General features: G+C 57.8%; 6 protein-coding genes across 6 annotated transcripts; 3 read left to right on the top strand and 3 right to left on the bottom strand.

Annotated features, from left to right (window-relative positions):
* Window positions 1-994: 994 nt before the first annotated feature.
* Window positions 995-1,825, top strand: GGTG_04947 (hypothetical protein; the record flags this gene model as incomplete). The annotated part of the gene is made up of 2 exons (XM_009222745.1): window positions 995-1,036; window positions 1,088-1,825. 2 exons carry the CDS (start codon window positions 995-997, stop codon window positions 1,823-1,825), a joined length of 780 nt encoding a protein of 259 aa, XP_009221009.1.
* A 554-nt stretch (window positions 1,826-2,379) lies between these two features.
* On the bottom strand, window positions 2,380-3,601 carry GGTG_04946 (hypothetical protein; the record flags this gene model as incomplete). The annotated part of the gene is made up of 3 exons (XM_009222744.1): window positions 2,380-2,613; window positions 2,693-3,058; window positions 3,527-3,601. The coding sequence occupies 3 exons, from the start codon at window positions 3,599-3,601 to the stop codon at window positions 2,380-2,382; spliced, it is 675 nt and encodes a 224-aa protein (XP_009221008.1).
* Window positions 3,602-4,802: 1,201 nt separating this feature from the next.
* GGTG_04945 (hypothetical protein) lies at window positions 4,803-6,671 on the top strand (the record flags this gene model as incomplete). The annotated part of the gene is made up of 2 exons (XM_009222743.1): window positions 4,803-6,031; window positions 6,110-6,671. 2 exons carry the CDS (start codon window positions 4,803-4,805, stop codon window positions 6,669-6,671), a joined length of 1,791 nt encoding a protein of 596 aa, XP_009221007.1.
* On the bottom strand, window positions 6,661-10,436 carry GGTG_04944 (hypothetical protein). Its single transcript, XM_009222742.1, has 10 exons — window positions 10,327-10,436; window positions 10,109-10,228; window positions 9,928-9,934; window positions 9,736-9,783; window positions 8,522-8,657; window positions 8,314-8,439; window positions 7,876-8,241; window positions 7,601-7,789; window positions 7,002-7,518; window positions 6,661-6,929 (listed from the first exon to the last, which is right to left on the bottom strand). Exons 2-9 carry the CDS (start codon window positions 10,149-10,151, stop codon window positions 7,432-7,434), a joined length of 1,002 nt encoding a protein of 333 aa, XP_009221006.1. The 5' UTR covers window positions 10,152-10,228; window positions 10,327-10,436; the 3' UTR covers window positions 6,661-6,929; window positions 7,002-7,431.
* A 2,210-nt stretch (window positions 10,437-12,646) lies between these two features.
* GGTG_04943 (hypothetical protein) lies at window positions 12,647-13,475 on the bottom strand (the record flags this gene model as incomplete). Its single annotated transcript, XM_009222741.1, has 3 exons — window positions 12,647-13,132; window positions 13,267-13,301; window positions 13,360-13,475. The coding sequence occupies 3 exons, from the start codon at window positions 13,473-13,475 to the stop codon at window positions 12,924-12,926; spliced, it is 360 nt and encodes a 119-aa protein (XP_009221005.1). The 3' UTR covers window positions 12,647-12,923.
* A 2,660-nt stretch (window positions 13,476-16,135) lies between these two features.
* On the top strand, window positions 16,136-18,801 carry GGTG_04942 (sister chromatid cohesion protein Eso1). The gene is made up of 3 exons (XM_009222740.1): window positions 16,136-16,390; window positions 16,574-16,677; window positions 16,756-18,801. Exons 1-3 carry the CDS (start codon window positions 16,146-16,148, stop codon window positions 18,762-18,764), a joined length of 2,358 nt encoding a protein of 785 aa, XP_009221004.1. The 5' UTR covers window positions 16,136-16,145; the 3' UTR covers window positions 18,765-18,801.

Genomic DNA, 18,801 nt, shown 5'->3' with positions numbered 1-18,801 from the left:
GAGGAGGAGGAGGAGGAGGAGGAGGAGGAGGAGGAGGGGGAAGCGGGCTAGGCGCATTCCAGACATTACACCGTGCAAACATGTCAAAAATCAAGACACTGGCGCCGCGTCATCAGCATTTGACTAGGTTCCTACTTTGGTCGTCTGGCTCTTCGGATGTAAGCCGCGGATTTTGCGGTAAGACTGGTGGGAAAGGCATACCGGATACCAGAAATGAGGCCTTCCGTGCGGCCCAGCCCCAAGCCGGGCCAGATGTGGACCCCAAAGCAGAGAGGATGCCGGAGCAAACGTCCCGGTTACGGTGCAGCTGTCCTTGGACGGGAGCTAGTGGCGTATCCGCGGGTGAAGGATCAAAAGTCAGCCAGCCCACTAGCTGGTCCAGCTGCGCCCCTGCCCGGGAGCCTCTGCGTTGTATTTTAGAGTGGGGAAAAGCGAGCCAATTATATCCAAGTCTCCTTCTTAAAAAGGAATGTGGAGCCTGGAGTGCGCGGAGCCATTCCGATCGAATGAGTGCCCGCAGTGCGTGCTAGCTGGCCGGCTGTCCATTTTCCCGCAGCGATTGGCGCTTCGGCAGCCAGGGGGTAGGCAGATTTTCTCCATTTCCTTGGCTGCTACGGAAACTATTATTACAAATTCCGCCATAGAAAGCCAGGTAGCTGGCCCGCTGCTTATAGGGTCTTGTCGGTAGGCGGAAGCGGCAACCCAACTGTTGTCGGTTCCCCCTGCTGGGTTGGCTGAATCGCCCGCCGCTCTCTGAACGCCCGATAACATTAACCCAAATGGTGGCGGTGCTTGCAGCAAGCACTAGGAGGTCCAATTGGTGTGATATGCCAGCTACGCCTGGTGCCAGGAACAGGGCATTGGAGTGGATCCTGCAAGTTTGAAGCTGTTGAGACGGCCCTGCGCCGGCCACACACCACATCATCAAGGAGGGCAATCGAGCCCCAGCTTCCAAAACAAAACTTAACCCAAAGTAGCCGCAAGGAGGACAGCTATGGCGGCTGTCAGGTCCTATAGCATTGTTAAGGGGTGGACTGTTTGTAGACTGGGTATTCAAATTCCATTTTGTTTTTGCTACAGCGACTAGGTCAGCAGCCCACAACAGCACCAGCCACCTCCACATACATCGCTAAACCGCTCCAGACGGCAGCAGCAACAGCCCCCTGGACCAACCTCAAGGAAGGCGGTAGCGCAAGCACGGGCAGTGCAAGCGCATCCTTGCTTCTTTCTGGAGGCGCTGCCTAGTTTCTACTTCCAGCTGCTGCTGAGCGCAGCGCAAAGGGGTGGCGTGTTGCCGATGTGGTCGCGGATGACGTGGAAGAGCAGCGAGCGCGGGGCCGAGGCCTTGTCCTTGGGGAACAGCTGCAGGTTGACCCCGAACACCGTTTTGAGCAGGCCCATGTTTGCGCCCTGGTATAGGCCGACCTGGTGCTCTCAAATGTTGACAATGAGGACCTCGCTGGTAGCCAGGGCGAAGAGGACGCTCTTGCGCTCAAAGTCCTGCCATGGCCAAAACAAAGGGGTGCCGGATCTCGCTTTCGGTCTGGCTACGAGCTTTGGGCTTTCCACCTCGGCAATAGTTCGCATCGGAGACTGCCACGACTTGTCCCGTCCGTCCTCTGGAGGCGCTGTGGCGAAGCGGTTTCGGGAGTTGGCCGCCTCTTCCAAGCGTGGACGAGTATGCATTACGGACGGAGCTCGTGCACACATTCAACATTCCTCACGTCGAGGACAGTGGTCCGGATGGTACTTCCTGCCCAAGTTTCGCTTTTCTGCTCTCCATTTTGGACTCGAGCGACGGGGCTGGCCGGCAAGCAGCCAATGAGGGGATATGGCAGTTCTCAACCGGCAAGTGCAGAAGCTCCGCCCTTATTTTTGTCGAGGCTCGGGCTTCCTGGTCTTTGTTGTCGCGCTGCACCTTGTTAATGGCCCTTGCTATATCAGATTGCAGGTCTGTGTCCTGAACGATAAAGGCTGGATTGTTGGCGAGGCGGCTGTAGCGAAGACCTGGCTGTTAGATAAAAACGAACGTAAAAAAGGTGGACAAAGAGAAAGATGCAATGGTAAAGGCATGCAGAGGGCGTATGATACACTTTATAGGTAAAAATCGCCCACACTTTTGGTGGCCACGATGGAGGGGATTCCGGACAGCGACACGTCCTGGTTTCCCGCACTAACCGGCGACAACGTTAAGTTAGAGTTATTGGAACAGCCGGTTAAGGCCACTTCTCACTCGGGGCGCGTGGGGCAAGTGGTGGCGACGGGGCCCTACATGCATGGACATGTCGACGACAGAACAAGTACTTGGGTTTCCCGCTGCTACCTATGGGCCAAAAGCCAAGGCTAAGAAAAAGAAAAAAGCAGATGACGTCCAGATGCTCACATGACCAGCCGCAGCAGTTGGACTTTGCACCAAACCGCCAGCCTAACCACCGGCAGCTCGGGGTCTGGAAGGTCACCAGAGGGAGAGAGCAGCACATTCCAATGCGCAGTACAAAACAAGTACATAACGACCAGCATCAGCAAGTCCAAGCAAAGTTTGGCGACGAAGTAGTAAAAGTGGAAGCCGCGCAGCCTTGTCATCCTTAACGCCTCCCCGTTGCTCATTGCAAGCTGCGAACCGTATACAACAAAACATTAGCAAAGAAAAACAAACGGCTAATGGGCGGGAAAGCTGAACTGGAAAACCTGCCTTGCGAGGAGTGGCCTGCAAAGGGATGGGCGTTCCCTTGAAGAGCAGCCACATGCCGCCCTCTTTGCGGTTGACGGCGCGGCAGAAGGGTTCGATTAGATTCTGAAGGGCAAAGTCTCGGTGGACGTTGACACTTTTGATAATCTCCTGGTCGTTTACGACCCAGATGGTAATGATGTCGCTGTTTGCTGCTGCCTGGCTGCCGGCGGGACGGGCATCGATGGGACTCGGCCCAGGAGAGTCAGCGGCCTTTTTGGCGCTGCGGGCCTGACGAGGCCCAACTGCCACACTTGGAGAGCTCGGTGTGGTTGCCGGCGCCGGCGCGCGTTTTTTGTCGGGTGGCATGGCACTGCTGCGCAAGCGATCCTGTGTCCTTTTCTAACGTTAGCTAAGGCATGCAGATAAAGACGCTGGGACTGAGAAGCCCGCGTGATATATCCAGGCTGGACAAACGACAGGCCGCGGATGGGGCTAGCCAGGGGCAGTGGGCTCAAGGGAATGGATTCTCACACAGCTCGAAACAGCCGGGCGTTGAAATGATAACCAGTAAAGTTTGGGTATTTGCAGAGAGAGGTGATTTCGATTGAGCGTTTGCGTGGAAAACGCGGGAGGTATGTAGGTAGGGCGATGGGCTTTGCACGTGACTTTTCAAGCCTCCCTTGTCCTCCCTGCCGGGGGTGCGGCAAGTCGGGCTTGCCGAATCGCGCTGCCAGGCTGCTTTCAGAGAATAAAGAAGGCCGCCAATGAGCCGGCCGCTTTCGGAGTATCCCGTCGTGCCTAGGCCTGGACGTATTTTGCCCCGGTGTCAAGGCACCCAGAGGCTCACGTGCCCACGGCTCCTGGCTGTGCCTCCTCCAGGCCTCGCACCACTACCGCAATCATCCTCTGTTGCACCACTTTCTTCGCCATGCCCTCGTCGTTGTAATACCCGGCCTCGTCCCGAGCATGTCCTCGCTAGGTACCATTGGGGCCACGAAAAAGCTGCCCGGTTATTTCTCATTTCCGAGTGTCTGGAATGTGACGACGGAATTGCCGGTCATGTCATTCCAGCCGTCATCCCTGGCCCCCACGGCCTCCATGCATTTGACATTCCAGTGCCTCTCAGGCCTGGTGCCGGATTTGCTGGGCTTAGCAAGCCAGCGGCGCACAGCGGGGCAAGGTGCGCATCTTACGCGCGCAGCAGGGGGCTTGCCAGGAAAACCATTGACATGCCCAAATGTTTGAATACGCGACGAGCAGTAGAGCCTGCCGTGCGACCGCCTACCGAAAGGGATCCTTAAACCGTTGTTATGTTCACCGCCAAAAAGACGAGAACCAAAAGCCCCAAACCCTGGTGCTGTGACATGTTATCACCTTTCGAGCAAAATGCTGAGACTAGAAGGGGCGGCTGCAAGCGGCGGCTTGCACAGGACCGATAGCACGCAACAGGCAACGGCCCAGCCTGGATTTGCTTAATTTCCGTGCGGGGCCAGCTGCAGCCAGGAGGCTGGCACGACCTTTGGGTGAACAGCTCAGGCGGGCTAGGAATGATATGCAGCCTGCGCTGGCCGCAGGCATTCGAGCACGCTGTTAGTGCGTCCTTGAGAAGCCGGCCGCAGAGCCGAGCAGAAAATCCGCATGGCTTAGCAGTGCGGCGGCACGGACGAAAACGGGTGTGTTTGGCGCGTTTGTTTGCTCCCTGAAAACAGCAGCGATGCGGCCAGCCCCTTGGCACTTGTCCCGGCGGCCCCGCGAAATCTCCCTCGCCTTTTCCACCTTGTGCCTTTCCAATACCTGCAAACGGCCATTCTCTTAGGTGGTTGTGCATGCCTGCCCGAAAAACGCCAGCAAGAAAGTGCAACCCCCTTTCTTCCACTAGCGAGCTCTTAACAAGGGCCAGCCGCCATCCTGCCGCCACGTTGAGAGCATCGAGTAGACGTGAAGCCTGCCGGGCATAAGCAAAGCTTGCCGAGTACGTGTAAAGCGTGCCAGGTGCACGTAAAGCTTGCCGAGTTCATAACAGTACCATCCCTGGCTTGAGGTTTCCTTGTTACTGACGATATATGGTGCCGGACGCCAGACTGCCAGCCTAATCCCAACCAGATCAGCCCTAATTCGACGTATTTCCCTGATGTACAATCTCAGGTCTCGGAACCGCGGGCGCGCCGCTGCCCAAGGCACAGCCCAGGACGCCGGCTCCCCTCCTTCCCCGGCTCCGGACGACGGCGAGGTTTCCACCAGCGACGAGACTTCCACCAACGACGAGGCAGATGACAACACAGCATGCCCTCCCCAAACAGACGAGTCCTCGACATCTATCGTTTTTGGCGACGACTTGCCCACGACTGTCTATCGCTGGAACACAAAGCTTGCTCGAGGATCTTCCTGTCCTACCGAGCTCCGATTCCAGCCCCGTATGCTCTGCGATGACTCGGGCGACTCGGAGGCCGACTCGGAAGCCGGCTCGACTGCCGCCGAGATATCCGTCTGGCGCGAGGGCGAGCTTGTTGTCCACCTAGGCGACCTCCACGCGGTCCCGCACCTCACCAAAACCAGCACCGGGAACTATCTGGTCGATGGGCTGCGCTTCCTTTTCTGCTCTGTGCCTTGGGAGGCGTGGCTACTCTCTCTGCTCCTGCTCCTCCTTTGGAGGTGCTGGGCTTACACCATCAAACCTGAGCTCGAAGACGCCAACTGCATCCTCCCTGCCGCCGAGTATCTGCACAATTCATCAATCGCGCTCATCCACATCCTTGTGCCGTTGCTCAATCCTTTCACCATCCCCGACATGAACATTGCGCTGGAAAACAGGGCTTTGGCGCAAAAGTTGCTGCACCACACGGAGCACCCTTTAACCGAGCTCAATTATGATCTGCGCCGCGAAACCTGGGACGAGAATAGCCAGAGGCCAGACTTGGAGGCACTCGTACGTCAATGCTGTGATGCCATCACCAATCTTGAAAGGGACTTGGTCTTCCCAGACGAGGAAGAGAATAGTCACATGTGGTCTCCTCGGTGGTGGCTGGAACAACTCAGGCCCAGAATCGAGCAGAACCAGCAAAAGATGCGGGACTTACAGGACCATCTGGACGGCGGCCACATACCCGAAGGTCTGGATGAACATGTATACAGGCACTTCCGAAACGGCCCCTGCCGCCCGGCACCGGATCAGGATCTCGACGAAATTGGACATCATTTGGCCGATACTATTAGCGATGTAGCGCGAACTTGCGACGCGCTTTTGAAAAAGCTCGCCTCTGTTCGAGAAAATCTGGGAATCCTAGCCTATGGCCTACCTTACATCGTCGATGGGTATACCGACTGGTGGCAGAAGAAGTACGGATCCCCGAAAAGCACCAAGTAAGTTTTTTGGCTTTTGATCCCTATCACTTCGGAACTTCGCCATGGTCGCTAACCATATATTTACACTGGGAGCAGTCTTGTAAACAAGCTCCTCGGCATGGATTCCACCAGCACGAATTTCTTTACGATCGTAGGCGACATTTACCTGCCCTACTTCGAGCACGTATTGAAGCATGTCGCAGCCGCCCATGAGCAAGCAGAAGCCCCCTGCACCAGGCTTTCCGAACTGCGTGCCGCCCTCGACCGCGCTGGTTTTTCGGCGACCGACTCTACACGTTCAAGGGCCCGAGGATTCTTCGACGGGACCGTTCCGGCGCTCCCGTTCTGGCACAAGTATGTGGAGCTGGACTCGTCGCCTCCGTCTCTCAAATGCCGGCTGCTCGACAAGCCTTATTCGACCATTCAAGCCCTGGGTGAGGTGCTCACTGTGTTTGATTCACGGGTTACCAGCGAGGTGATCCTAGACAAATACGAGATGCAAAACCAAATGATGGTAGAAAAGTGGCAAAAAGAGAGGAAGAAAAACGCAAAAGAAGAAAGGAGGAAGGAGCGAGCCAAACTGCGGTCAGAGGCGAAGGATTCTGGTTTTGGAATGCAGAAGCTCTATGAGGATTACTATGGCTGGCTCAGGGAGTGAGCGCCATTGTCACACCTCGCGAACGAAATAGGGACACGGGACTGGTGCACAAGGAACAAGCGTCATTAGATTATTTGCCAATGGAAATCGTGCAACGGAATCGCCCCCAATTTATGCTTCCCTCCCGTTTTGTAAGCTACCACAGAATGTCGTCGAAAGAATCAAGGCTTGCTCTGCGGTTGTCGGCCACGCGCTCTTGCAAATGCCCCCCGTTCGGCACCCCCTCGGGCGTAAGGGGTTTAACACCAATCTAAAGACCTAGTGCAGTCAGTATGGTGGAGCTTGGGCTAATCCATAGCAAGGCAAGCTCGACGTCTGGATGCCACTTACTACCAAGGCGCTCTTGCTAGCAGAGACAAGGTCGACTGCGGCGGGGACCTTGGCTTGTGGAGCCGTGGGTCGACGGTCGCCGGGCTCGCAGCACTCGAAAGAGTCGGCGGTGACGTCTTGGGAGCAATCCAGACAAGCCCGCCCGACGGAATCCGCCTCTGCTTTGTTTCGGACCGCCTTGTCGGACCTTCCATCGCTCTCTGCTGTCCGCGGGGCTCAGCGGGCTCGGGCCGTTGACGGCTTCCCGGTTTAGGGGTAGCTCTTGGACGAACACGCCAAGCTGCATCTTTATCAGCGAGCAAAACATAACCTCGCCAAAGTATTTGCCCTGGCCATTCCTGGCAACAGTGCGTGGATAATCGATGACATTTCGGACGTGGGGGAAGACCTGGCCAAACGTTTTTTCGTCGAGCTGTTGCATCAAAAGCTTTTAGAGCTCGTTTTTGTCGTCGACTGCCTCGCCCATGCAGAGTTGTGCCAACCTGGGATAGCGGTGAAGAGGATCGAATGCAAATAACTGGTGGACAAAAACGTGTTAGAAATTGCGTTGGCCAGGCAGTCGTAGAGACACTGCCGGGTCGGAGAAGGTGCAGACTTACCAAGGTGCTTTTGAACATTGCGTCTCTGTGTCTGCGACAGAGGTGGAGATAGTGCTCGTGGAGGCACACCCACTTGACGTCGCCAACCCGGCTGGCGCCCGAGGCGAGGATTAGTGACAAGCGAAGACGTTGCAATGCCATAGGAAAAAAGGAAAGGGCCGCGTTGAAGACGAGCCTATCATACTCGTCCTGCCCCAGAAAGCCCGGGAGGGGACTCATTGGGCGAACGACAAGCTTGGTCGCCGCCTCGTTTGGCGGCTCGCCCGCCCCCCCACCCAGGCAGCCAGCTTGTCTTGTCTGCCCTGCTCGTTAAGCTTGACCTTGGCCTCGAGCAGCTCGAGAAGCTGTTTGATCATACTCCGGTCCGGTTCGATATTTCCGATGGTTCTTGCGTTCGGATCGTGGGGGGAAAAGATAATCGTTTGCCCAAGACTTCGTCTGGCGATGGATGATGACTTGGGCGTCGAAGGAGGGCTACTGGCGTCACGATGGCTTAGCCGGCGCCTCTTGTGCGTGGAGTCATGGCCCGAGGGGTCCGCGTTATCCTCGGACGGCACAAAGTCGTCCTCTTCCTCGTTCTCAAAAGGCAATCTCGTAGACCGACGGGCTGTTGGTTCCGGGAACAGAAGTTTGTTGACGGGCTGCAGCCGTAAACAAAGATGGTCAGCTTCAGCAGGTAGCAGCAGCTGGGTCTTTCGTCGGAAAATGCTTGCTGTGTTGCCGATGTGCTTGCGCGTGCCGGCCTGGGGGCGCTTGGCTAGGGTCGAGGCAGGAGATCTCAATCCAGTACCTCTTCGGCAGGGCGTGCGCGGGGGCGTCGATGTCGTCGTCGGTAGTGGCTGTAGATAAGTTGAGCATTGCAAGCGTCAGCCAGCCTTGAGCGAGACAAGATCAATAGGGGAGAATGGTGGTGGGCTTTACTAACATGCTTCCGCGGGCGGCCTCGGCGCCGCGGGGTTTTTGTAGAGAGCTGGACGCGGCTGTCTTCTCGGTCCGTCGCAGCTGCTGCTGGGTGCGTTCGCGTTGGCGAGGCCCTGACGGCCCCGGCCCGAAAGAGCTGGAAGTTGTGGAAAGACGGGATTAGTAATGAGTTCACAGAAGCGAGGCCGCGAGCCGTTCCGCTTAGTCTTCATCATGCTGCTCGTCGAATCCTAGATCGAACTAAGTGTCAAAACGAGCTTGGCCTACCGCGGCTTTATTGATGCCGTGGGCACCGCCTGGCTGACTGCGTTGGGGAACGCTGCCAATTACAAGCGGTCAGTCCATGGCTGAAGAACATCGAGCAGAAAGCAACCAAAGGGAGGGTTCGGAAGTCTGTCCTAAATGCTTGTGGAAGTGGTCAAGAAGGAGGGGCCATGCCACCCGAGCGGTCATTACAGCCTAGTCCTTTTTGGCACCCCTGTCCTCGGCCGAGGCCTGCTCAAGCAACCTGGCGTCTGGACCCCTCGGGAAAGCCCAACTGCCACACCACCGCGGCGGCACCGTCCAAGTCATGTCAAGACGGCGTAATAAACTCGCTGGGATTACAAAAATGTGTCCGACCATAAACGGAGAGACCAGGCAGAACTGGGCTTCGAATCCATCCTTTTCATTCTAGTCTATATGCTTTTACAATCAGGGGTGTTTGTTAATCTGTGCCTCGATCTTCTGGCGTATCTTGGCCAAAGTTTGCCGTCTGAGAGTATCCCATTTCCCATCCTCGCAAACATCCACGCCCTCCGACTTGGCAACTGCCCGGGAAAGCCTCTCAACCGCGCGAAGTCTCATACTATCCCATTTGTCAACCTCCTCCTGTCGGGTAATCGCGCTTTCAGGCAGCCCGTCGTCTAGACCTTTTAGCTAGTCCAAGGTTTGCGTCTTTTCGCGGCCAACTAGAGCTTCTTTGAAGAGCCCACGCCCGCGTTGCACATTATAACTAGAGTCCGGAGAAAAAGACTGAAGGCGAGGAGTGGTTACAGGCGAGGGATCGTGTGGCGTCGCCCAGGAGGTACTCCAAGCACCTGGGAAAGGATGCAAGGGAGTAACCAGCGCGGCAGACTTTTTCGCCGTCGGAGCGGCACGAGCCGGCATTTTACCTTTGTGCTGGATCCCTGCTGGCTTTGGGTTATTCGACCTTTGATGCTTGAGCGACTTACTGGACACGGCCGGGAGCCGCCCATGCGAGGGAGCGGGAGGCGGGGAGGCTTGAAGCGGGATGAAAGCAGAAGGAGCCGCATGTCCGGAGTGCCGGCCATCTTCATGCCGGGCAGCCCGGGACCTGCTTAACTGCCGCCCCCTCGAGGACACTACAGCAGTGCGCGGCATGCATTCAAGAGAAACGCACATACAGCGAGCCTAGATTATTTTGTGGTAAAATAGCTAAGCTATGTGGCAATGTAGCCGTTTCCAAAAGAAAAGAGATGTTTGCCGAAAGGTAGGCAGCCAAGAGGGCACTTGGATGTTGGTGTTGAGTAGCCAGCTAGGTGCTATCCATGTCCCTTCTATTGGAGAGCCGTGCAGTTGATGCACTTGAAGTGCCTTCGCCCTTCAGCACAGCATATCGCGCACTCATCCAGCTCGGGGATATTGACGTATTTGCAGGCGCAGCACTGCCACGAACCGGGTCGGTAATTCGGGGGTCGTTCTGACCTGTTCATACATGAAATATGGTCAGCCATGCATTCTTTTTGGATTTGGCATCTGAGCTCCTTTAGACAAAGCCGTCTTCGGCCAATACGCTTTCTCACATCTTTTTCTGATTTTTGTGATTTTTGTGATTTTTCGATATGCGTCTTGATCTTGTAAGAGGTGTGACCAAGGTGCACGGTTTTTGGATTCTTGTGGCTTCTTGAACGGCTTGATGCTGGTGGTTCTGGCTTGCGTCGGATGCTGCGCTAGAACTCGAGGACAAGAAGCAGTCGTGGACATTGTCGGTCTTTATACAGCACCGCTCGACGATGACCGGGCATCCTAATCTTTTTGGGTGAACAATGGCCGCCCGAGTATTTACGTACCGTCCCCGAGTGTCATGGAGGCTCCTGCTACATCCTGCAACTGAGCCTCCACGCACCGAGGCCCATGACACACCTCGAAACCCAGGATGGGGCACGCTGGTCAATGATATGGGATAGAATGTTAGTCCGGCGGAGCTGGCCGCGTTGCCCGCCGGTGGGAGTCGATACATTCGTGCGCCCCACGTGCCCACTCCCTTTTCAGGGGCTAGGGTTGTCGCTACAAGGAGTGCAAAGTCCTTCAAGTCCTCAGGGGCAACACGGGCAGGACTTTTGTCACGAAATCTTCTGGAAGATAGATGCTAACCACCAACCCGGCCGTTCCACGGCCAGTCAGCAAGTCCACCGCCGCCCCAAAGAGGAAGGACCTCGGCCACACTGATCCCAGATGGGGAGAGCGCAATCACGGGGAGTATACGTCCTGCAGGCGCCAGGGGAGGGGGCCTCGGACTTCTAGAAGACTTCCGGGCGGCTCAGCCTCGGCATGAGCGGGCGCCACGCCGTTCGCGGGCCAATGGGAGGGGTATGGTAGCGAAACTCGACGAGGGCGCCCTTCATGGGTCGCCATCGGTACCCGCAGCGACGGGTGGGATCAGGCCGGTTTCTGGAGATGGGAGGTGTGGGGTGGCCGAGGAGAGCCGAGGCCGTGACGCACATCTCTGCCCGGACGGACGCCCTAGCCCACACCGTTTCGTCGCTTGGCGGGCAGCGCGCGTGGGACGCCGGGCCAGGAGGGAGGGTTGGTACCACCCACCCGGGTGCATGATGGCACACGGAGCGCGGCAGGGCTGTCCTAGATCTGATCCCTCCGGTGAGTCGGATGAGGGGGTGTGGGCGGGCGTCTAGCTCCATAGGGAGAACAGGTTCCTAGGGACTTCTCACACGCGCTCCCGGGCCCAAACGTTCCTGCAGGTTATGCCCGGCGGGTCTAGCGCCTCGTGGGAAGTAAGCGTCACATCGTTAGATCTCCTGCTCCATCTAGCGTGGGTGGCTGGGCAGGTTGCGCCGGGCTCATGAAGGAGATAGGAGGGCACCGAAGAGACGGAATCCGTAGAATAGGATGGATATGTGGGACGCGCGCGTCATGGCGGCTCCTCTCGTTGGCGGACAATGGACCGAAGCGGGATCATTCGCGGCCATCCACAGACGCCTTCTACACCCGCTTCCCTCGGCGGCAGAAGCTTTGCTGCGGATGCCCGAGGATCCATGGCGTGACGGAGGTGGATGGGTTGGAACGCTTTCAATGGAACGCTCGTGGAAAAGTCCCATATTGGCGCACAAAATGACTAACCAAACCCTTCTCGGAGTGTACTTATTGGGCTGGATTCAACGAGACCCAGCCCTCGGCCTGCTTTTATTGCTTACGTCGCATCTATTTCAGGGGACTGGCCATGAGGAGGCACTCTGCGGGAGTGCCGTGCTGCGAGCTGGTGGAGCCGTCATCCCCCGTCTGCAACCCCTCCCCTTGCGTCCCGCCGATATGGCGCCGCAGCCTTCCCGTACTGTACCTGCCGAGCACCTCGAACGTCTGTTGACGGGGCCCCGGCGTCGCTTCTCCTATATACTTCCTTCCCTGTTCTTGTCATATCCAAACCTGGCCTCCTTGGCCTCGTCTGGGGCCGATAGTGGTGTGTATCCCCTTGATCTTGATACCCCGAGGTTGGCATCGCGGCAGCGCAGCATGTAAATCACCCACGCCGCCCACCGGGCCCTCAAAGTGCTAATCCACCATCTTCCTAAGCCACTCCCTAGAGGCATCTGGTGCGTCATAGGTGACAACGGCGGCTCTGGGAGAGTATGATATCCCCTATCCGTCGTCATTCCCAATGCTACGCCTTTCATGTTACCATACACCGGCGCGAGTGCAATACTCAACCCTTACTTGTCAGGCGCGGGGCAGTGTCGCTCCATCGATTTCCTTTGCTGCCCCGGGGCTCGCCCGGACAGAATGGGCAAGTTACTGGCTCTGCTGGTGGAAAGAAGAGGTGGGCGGTCAAGATTTGTGCCAAACCGCCAACAAATGCTCCCCTTAACCGTGACGCCAAGACCTAGGAAGCACGAGGCAACTCCATTCCCACTCCTATCGGCATGCCCGAGGACGGGGCAAAAGCTCTCAAATGCACAAGACTTGACAGCTTTCGATCACGCCCTTGATTGGTACCCAAGACGTTGGCTAGCCATCTCACAGTCCTGTTGCTTGTACGACTGGGTTGGTGCGAAGGCGGGACGACGAAAAGCGCAGAAAACCTGTTAAGGATCCTGGGGCTTGTTAGGGAAGCGGCAGCGGGGGCAGGACTGCAACCTCAAGGCGTGCGGCTCTGCGAGCCCAGGTCTCAGATCGGGCCGTTGGGCTGCAGGGCGGCTGTGCCGCCTGCATTTGCTGACAGTTTGCATGTCAGGCAGGCTGCCCTCCCCCGCGGCCCTCCATCTTTCTGCACTTGGCGTTCCCGCACATTTACCCGGTGAAGAGGGTCGGGTGTGATTGGAGGAGGCACAGCACAAGCGAGGTCTTGATGCGACGCCAGAACGAGACGAAAAAGGGCTAAAGGCAGAGCAGGTAGAGGCGTTGTGAGATGAAAAGATATTAGTCTCCTTGAATAACCGCAGGCCCAGGAAGCTGGCTCATGGAGGGCTGGCTGGGCGGGCAGCGATCGAGGGGTGAACAGCCCCACACACACACGGCAATCATCCACCGACCGACGGCTTGGGTTCTGGAGATGAACGGGTAGAGCAAAGAGCAACATCATCTCTCGGCCGAGTGTCTTTCACTTCGCAACCGGCCATGGATCACGGCCGGCACCGAGCGGTGGTGCGTCTTGGCCGGCGGCGCCCTGGGCTGCCGAGCCGAGGCAGAGGTGACCGAGGAGCAGAACCCTAATAGACATGTCTATTCGAGACACCGAACCGGAAGAGGCTAACGGTACCCATCTCGCCGTAGAAAATACCGTTGGATCCGTCAGATTGGATTCCCGACTGTGTCCGGACGAGGGGATGGAGAGTGGTGGGTTGGCAAATGCCTCTCGGCCAAATTGGTCTCCATTGCACTGGAAGATGGGCCCGCTGCGAGATGTCGATGCCCGTCCCAAGCCATGCTTCCGCCCCTCCACCCCCTGATTTCTTGTATCGAGCTTGTGGAGAAAAAACGGACAGTCTGGTGAAGAAGTACGAGATGACAAACAGCCAGTGCTGCTCCAGGACAGATTTCCAGCGTCCCCGGTCATTACACAGCACACCCTCTAACGCCTCAACGCCCGTAGCCCTGCCAAATGTAAATAATAATAAAAAACCCCTCATGTATGTCCTCATTTGTTTCCTCGTTATATCTTTTTTCCCCTTCTATCCCTCGCCCCTTCTCGCCGATGGTGCTTGAACCTCGCGGTTTACACTTGCGAGGAACCCTTGCGCTTGATCATGTACTCCCACGCGACGGGAGGCGCATGTTTTCTTGCGCATTCACCTATTGCCACGCGGTGCGTGCAAGCGCGGGGCTAGTGTCAGCGGACGAGCCGACGTGGCCTCGGATGCGGAAGACGGTCAAAGGCCTACCACACAGGGTTTGCCACAGATAGTGGTTCGCGGTGATGTTCGGCGTGCACCTCCGTCGCGAGTTGATGTACTTCTGGCACCATCTCTCGGCCACAACTCTGTGGTGGCCACATCGATACTCGCGCTAGAGGGGAGATCAAGCATTCTCAGACGTAGTTTAGCAGGGGGCTCTAGCGGTTGCGGGTTGCGGGACCGAAGACAGGGGCCACGGCTTACATCAACCCAATCGCACATTTTCCTGGCTGAACTAGTGGAATCGCCGGCGGGACAGCTTTAGGTTCGGAGGGAAGCGGGAACCCCTAGACCGCAAAGTGGGCTTGGATCTTGTAGGACCGGGCGTTGGAATGGGGCCAAGTCCAGGGTTTGGACAAGAGCAGAGCAGTGTACCTGCAGATATCGATCTGTCTGCGGGGCTACTGACACATGTGAAGGCGGCGCTGGTCAGGTTCCTCTGTTGGACGTGTGGGAGACGGGCGGGCGGGTGTGAATGAAGAGAGATGGGTGGACAACGGGCGCAGTAGGTCCTCCCGAGGAGGATATGCCTGCTTTCTTGAACCAAACCATCACCCACCACCCAGCGAGGGTTGGATGACGGGCAGCCGAACGCCGCCACCACCCACCACCACCCACCGCACCGCATCGTTGGATCCCTGCGCGGCTGGCAGCTCAGACATGCATTCGCCGCGCCGTGTTACCAACAGCATTACGCCACTTAATCTCTAGGGTGCCAAGGGGGCGGCTTCTCGACGCACATCGCCTGCATTCCAAATGGCTCACGGGGTCAAGCCACCGGTGTCGTGTTGGCTCTCCAGGAATCTCTGAGGGGGCATGCTGCCTGTCTCGCCGCGAGCCTTGTCGCCTTCCTGAGCGGGAAGGCAAAAAGGTCCGGTGGACAAATAGCCAAGAAACGTGCAAGTTGCTTTTTATTTTCCTTGTCGCCGTCCAGGGAAGCACGGGGTCGCATTTTGTGTCTATTAGTGGGGGGCACATATCAGGAGGCGGGCTGTATGTCCCGCCGCGCTCTACCCGAGTTGGCGAGTTGGATGCCCGTCTCGCTGGGTGCGGGTGCGTGGCAGATAAGGATGGGCGACGCAAGATGGCCGTGTTTCAGTCGACAACAGCCACATTTGCTAATAGGTTGCTGATACGGACGGGAGGCAGACGTGGCAGAGCAGCAGCTGGACGGCTGTTTGCTCCCTTGCTTTTCGATATGTGATCGATCGGGCTGGCTGAGAGCCCTCTCCATGATCGCAGGGCCGCCTCCCCTCCCTCCCCGGCCGCCGTCGTGCCGTCATCCAGAGGGCTGGACAACATTTCCGCCGGTACGAATTGCTTCTTCTGCTCTCCCTTACTGCCAGGTGAGTAGCCTGATCCTTTTCCCAACCTCCGTCAGCCGTCCGTCGCCAATCATAGGATTTTGCTGGCCCAAGGACGCGGGTGCTGGTGGGCATATATTACGCGTGTGGGCCGTGCGCAGAAGCAAGAACCGGGCTGTCGGGCTCTGGATTGGAGGCTTTGAGTGGGCCCCTGCGCTCTTGCCCCTCCCGGCCCATGCCCCCCCTGTCCTGTCCTCCCTTTTCAGCCCACGCAGGATCTAGCACTGGGCCTTCTTGCCCGATCGTTTGGTCGCTTGCTGCCCGCTCCAGGCCCAGCCGAGCCAGCCCTTCCATCCCATCCCACGCCGAGAAGCCCAAAAAAGGAAACCAGGGGGGGCTACTATTCCCCGGCCGTTGCCCTGTACTGTGTACAGTACGGCTCAGGTTTCCGACCCTTGCTCCCGTGCACCGCACCGACGTGATCCAATCTCCCGCTCGCAGCCACCACCACGAGGTAGAAATCCCATTCCCAACCAAGGGGCGTCATTATCACTGCCAGCAACGCCCGTGTCAGAGGCATGGAAAGCCACACCACCCCGTCCAGCACCTTCAGACAGCCACCGCTGTTGATCAGGACGCGAGGCTGTGCCGCCACTCGCCACCGCAGCCCCGTCCGCGACGCCATCCTGCCAGATGCGGAGCCCGAAGCGCTTCTTTGCAAGCCCGTCGCCGGAGCCACAGTCCGAGACCGGTGACCATGCCCGGCTCGGTCTGCCCAAGTCGCGCTTCACCTTCCGCCACCTGTCCCAGCTCGCGGCCTCCAGCGTCACGTGCCCACTCCGCGTTATCGCCCACATTGACCTTGATGCTTTCTATGCTCAATGCGAAACCGTGCGTCTGGGCATCCCTGAGGACAAACCATTGGCGGTCCAACAATGGTACGTGACTTTGCTTCTGCTTCATCCCTTCACCGCCCTCCGCACTGCCTCGTCGCCTTGCGGCCAAAATGGACCGAGTGGTTGTCTCTCAATTTTTGGGTAGTCCTCGGTTGATCCATGGCGATCTTACCATCGATGCCGTCTGGAAACTGCCTGTTGGCTGAAACAGTAATAAGCAAAAAGGCAAGGGTTGATCGCGGTCAACTACCCAGCGAGGAAGTTTGGCATCAATCGCCACTGTCCCATCGACGAGGCACGGAAACTGTGCCCGGAGCTGATTTGCCAGCGTAAGTTGGTCGTCTCGACTGCCCCTTGGCTTCGCCACCCCCAGACTCCCTGCTGTCCAGGTGCTGAAGCCGTTGTAGATGTTGCAACTTGGCGCGAGGGCGACGACAAGTGGGCGTATCGCGACGATGCTGCCGCAAACATTGGCACCGACAAGGTGTCGCTGGACCCCTACCGGCTGCAGTCTCGCAGGATTTTGGCCTTGATCAAGGAGTGCCTGCCTCCAACTCAGTGCAAGGTTGAAAAGGCGAGCGTTGACGAGGTGTTTATCGATCTCTCGGCCAACGTGCATACAGTCCTCCTCGAGAGATTCCCTGAGCTCGCGGCAACCGCTCCGCGGCAGGACCCATTTGAAAACCTGCCACCGCCTTCATCCACTGTCCTAGACTGGCAGTCCGACAACCTCGTTGACCTGGATGAGGTCGAGGCCGAGACTGACGACCCGGATTGGGACGACGTCGTGCTGCTTCTTGCCTCTGAGATTGTCCGCAACATCCGCCTGGCCGTCCGTGAACGCCTAGGCTACACGTGTTCTGCTGGAGTCGCTAGCAACAAGCTGTTGAGCAAGCTTGGCTCGGCCCATCGCAAGCCAAATCAACAAACAGTCATCCGAAACCGTTCGGTACATCACTTCCTTTCGGATCTCAAGTTCACCAAAATTCGCAACCTTGGTGGCAAGCTCGGCGAACAGGTCGTCGAGGCCTTCGGTAGCGATTCTGTCTCAGAGTTGCTTGCCGCTCCCCTTGAGTTGCTCAAGGCAAAACTCGGCGCCGAAAGTGGCACGTGGGTTTACCATATAATACGGGGCGACGATGCTGGTGAGCCTGTCAATTCGCGCACACAAATCAAGTCAATGTTATCGGCAAAATCCTTCCGCCCAAGCATCAACAGGCCTGAGCAGGCGGCTAGCTGGCTGCGAATATTTGCTGCAGACATCTTTGCCCGCCTTATCGAAGAGGGAGTTCTGGAGAACAAGCGCCGGCCGCGGACCATGAATCTACATCACCGAAATGTGGGACAGACACGCTCACGCTCGTGCCAAATCCCGCAAGGCAAGGCCCTGGACGAGCAAGTGCTATATGAGCTCGCACAGACTCTGCTGCGCCAAATCGTGGCCGAGGCCGGTAGTGAGAGGGCCTGGTCCTGCGACAACCTCAGCCTTCAAGTGGCAGGGTTCGAGGATGGTATTACGGGCAATATGGGAATCGGTGGGTTTCTGGTCAAGGGCGAGGAGGCCCAGGCACTCAGGTCCACAGCTCGTGAAGGGAACGCCATCGCAAGTGCACCAGCTAGAGCACGGGCCGATGCTGCCGCCGGCCAGGCATTACCTGGAGCCAAACGGCGGAGGGTCAACGATGGCGGCATCCAGCGATTCTTTGCCAAAGGAAGTGCGCCGAACACTGGCGCCAACCTTAGAAACGACGAGGGAGGGAGCGCCCAGACCGCCTGCAGCCAGCACCGACAGCCATCCTCCCTCTCATCTGGGACAGCAGCAGACAGGGACTCTGCAGTCGGTGCAGAGCCGATCGAGGAAGTCGGCAGAAACCAACGGGTACATGGCGAGGACGCACCTGACACATATCCCACGGTACCACAGGAGGCGGGCCGCCAAACATGCCCACCAGAAGGAGCGGCCTGTCGCATCTCGTCAAACCGGAAATCACCAGACCAGGTTGTTACAGCCATTCGAGAAGACGCCAGGCAATGGCCTCATGATAACGACCTCCGGATACCAGCCATGAATGACGCCGATGGGGATCAAAGCAACTGCCCTCGCTGCGGCCTCTCGTTTGACGACGGCCGGACCGGCGGCCTGCTGCTGCAGGACCATCTCGATCATCACCTCGCCGAAGACCTCCAGGAGGAGGAGGAGCAACGTGGCGTTTCCGTATTTGCCCGACGGCAACAGGCTGTGGTGCCTCGTACGCCCGGTAGCAGCGGCAGAGGTGCTGGCCGCGCTGGTGCCTCCAGAGGAGGTTCCAGGGGCAGAAGGGGCGGACATGCGTCGGCGTCTTCGGGTTCTTCTTCGTCGAGGAGGCCCAAGGCGGCGGCCCTGGATCCGGGCCAGAGCCGATTGAACTTTGGGTAAAAGCGAACACCCGCTTGACCACTCGGAAACGAGGGCA

This window comes from Gaeumannomyces tritici (genome assembly GCF_000145635.1).
Source record: "Gaeumannomyces tritici R3-111a-1 unplaced genomic scaffold supercont2.2, whole genome shotgun sequence".
NCBI classification, from domain to species: domain Eukaryota; kingdom Fungi; phylum Ascomycota; class Sordariomycetes; order Magnaporthales; family Magnaporthaceae; genus Gaeumannomyces; species Gaeumannomyces tritici.
Note: the sequence above shows the minus strand (reverse complement) of the source record. Positions and strands in the feature narration are given on the sequence as shown.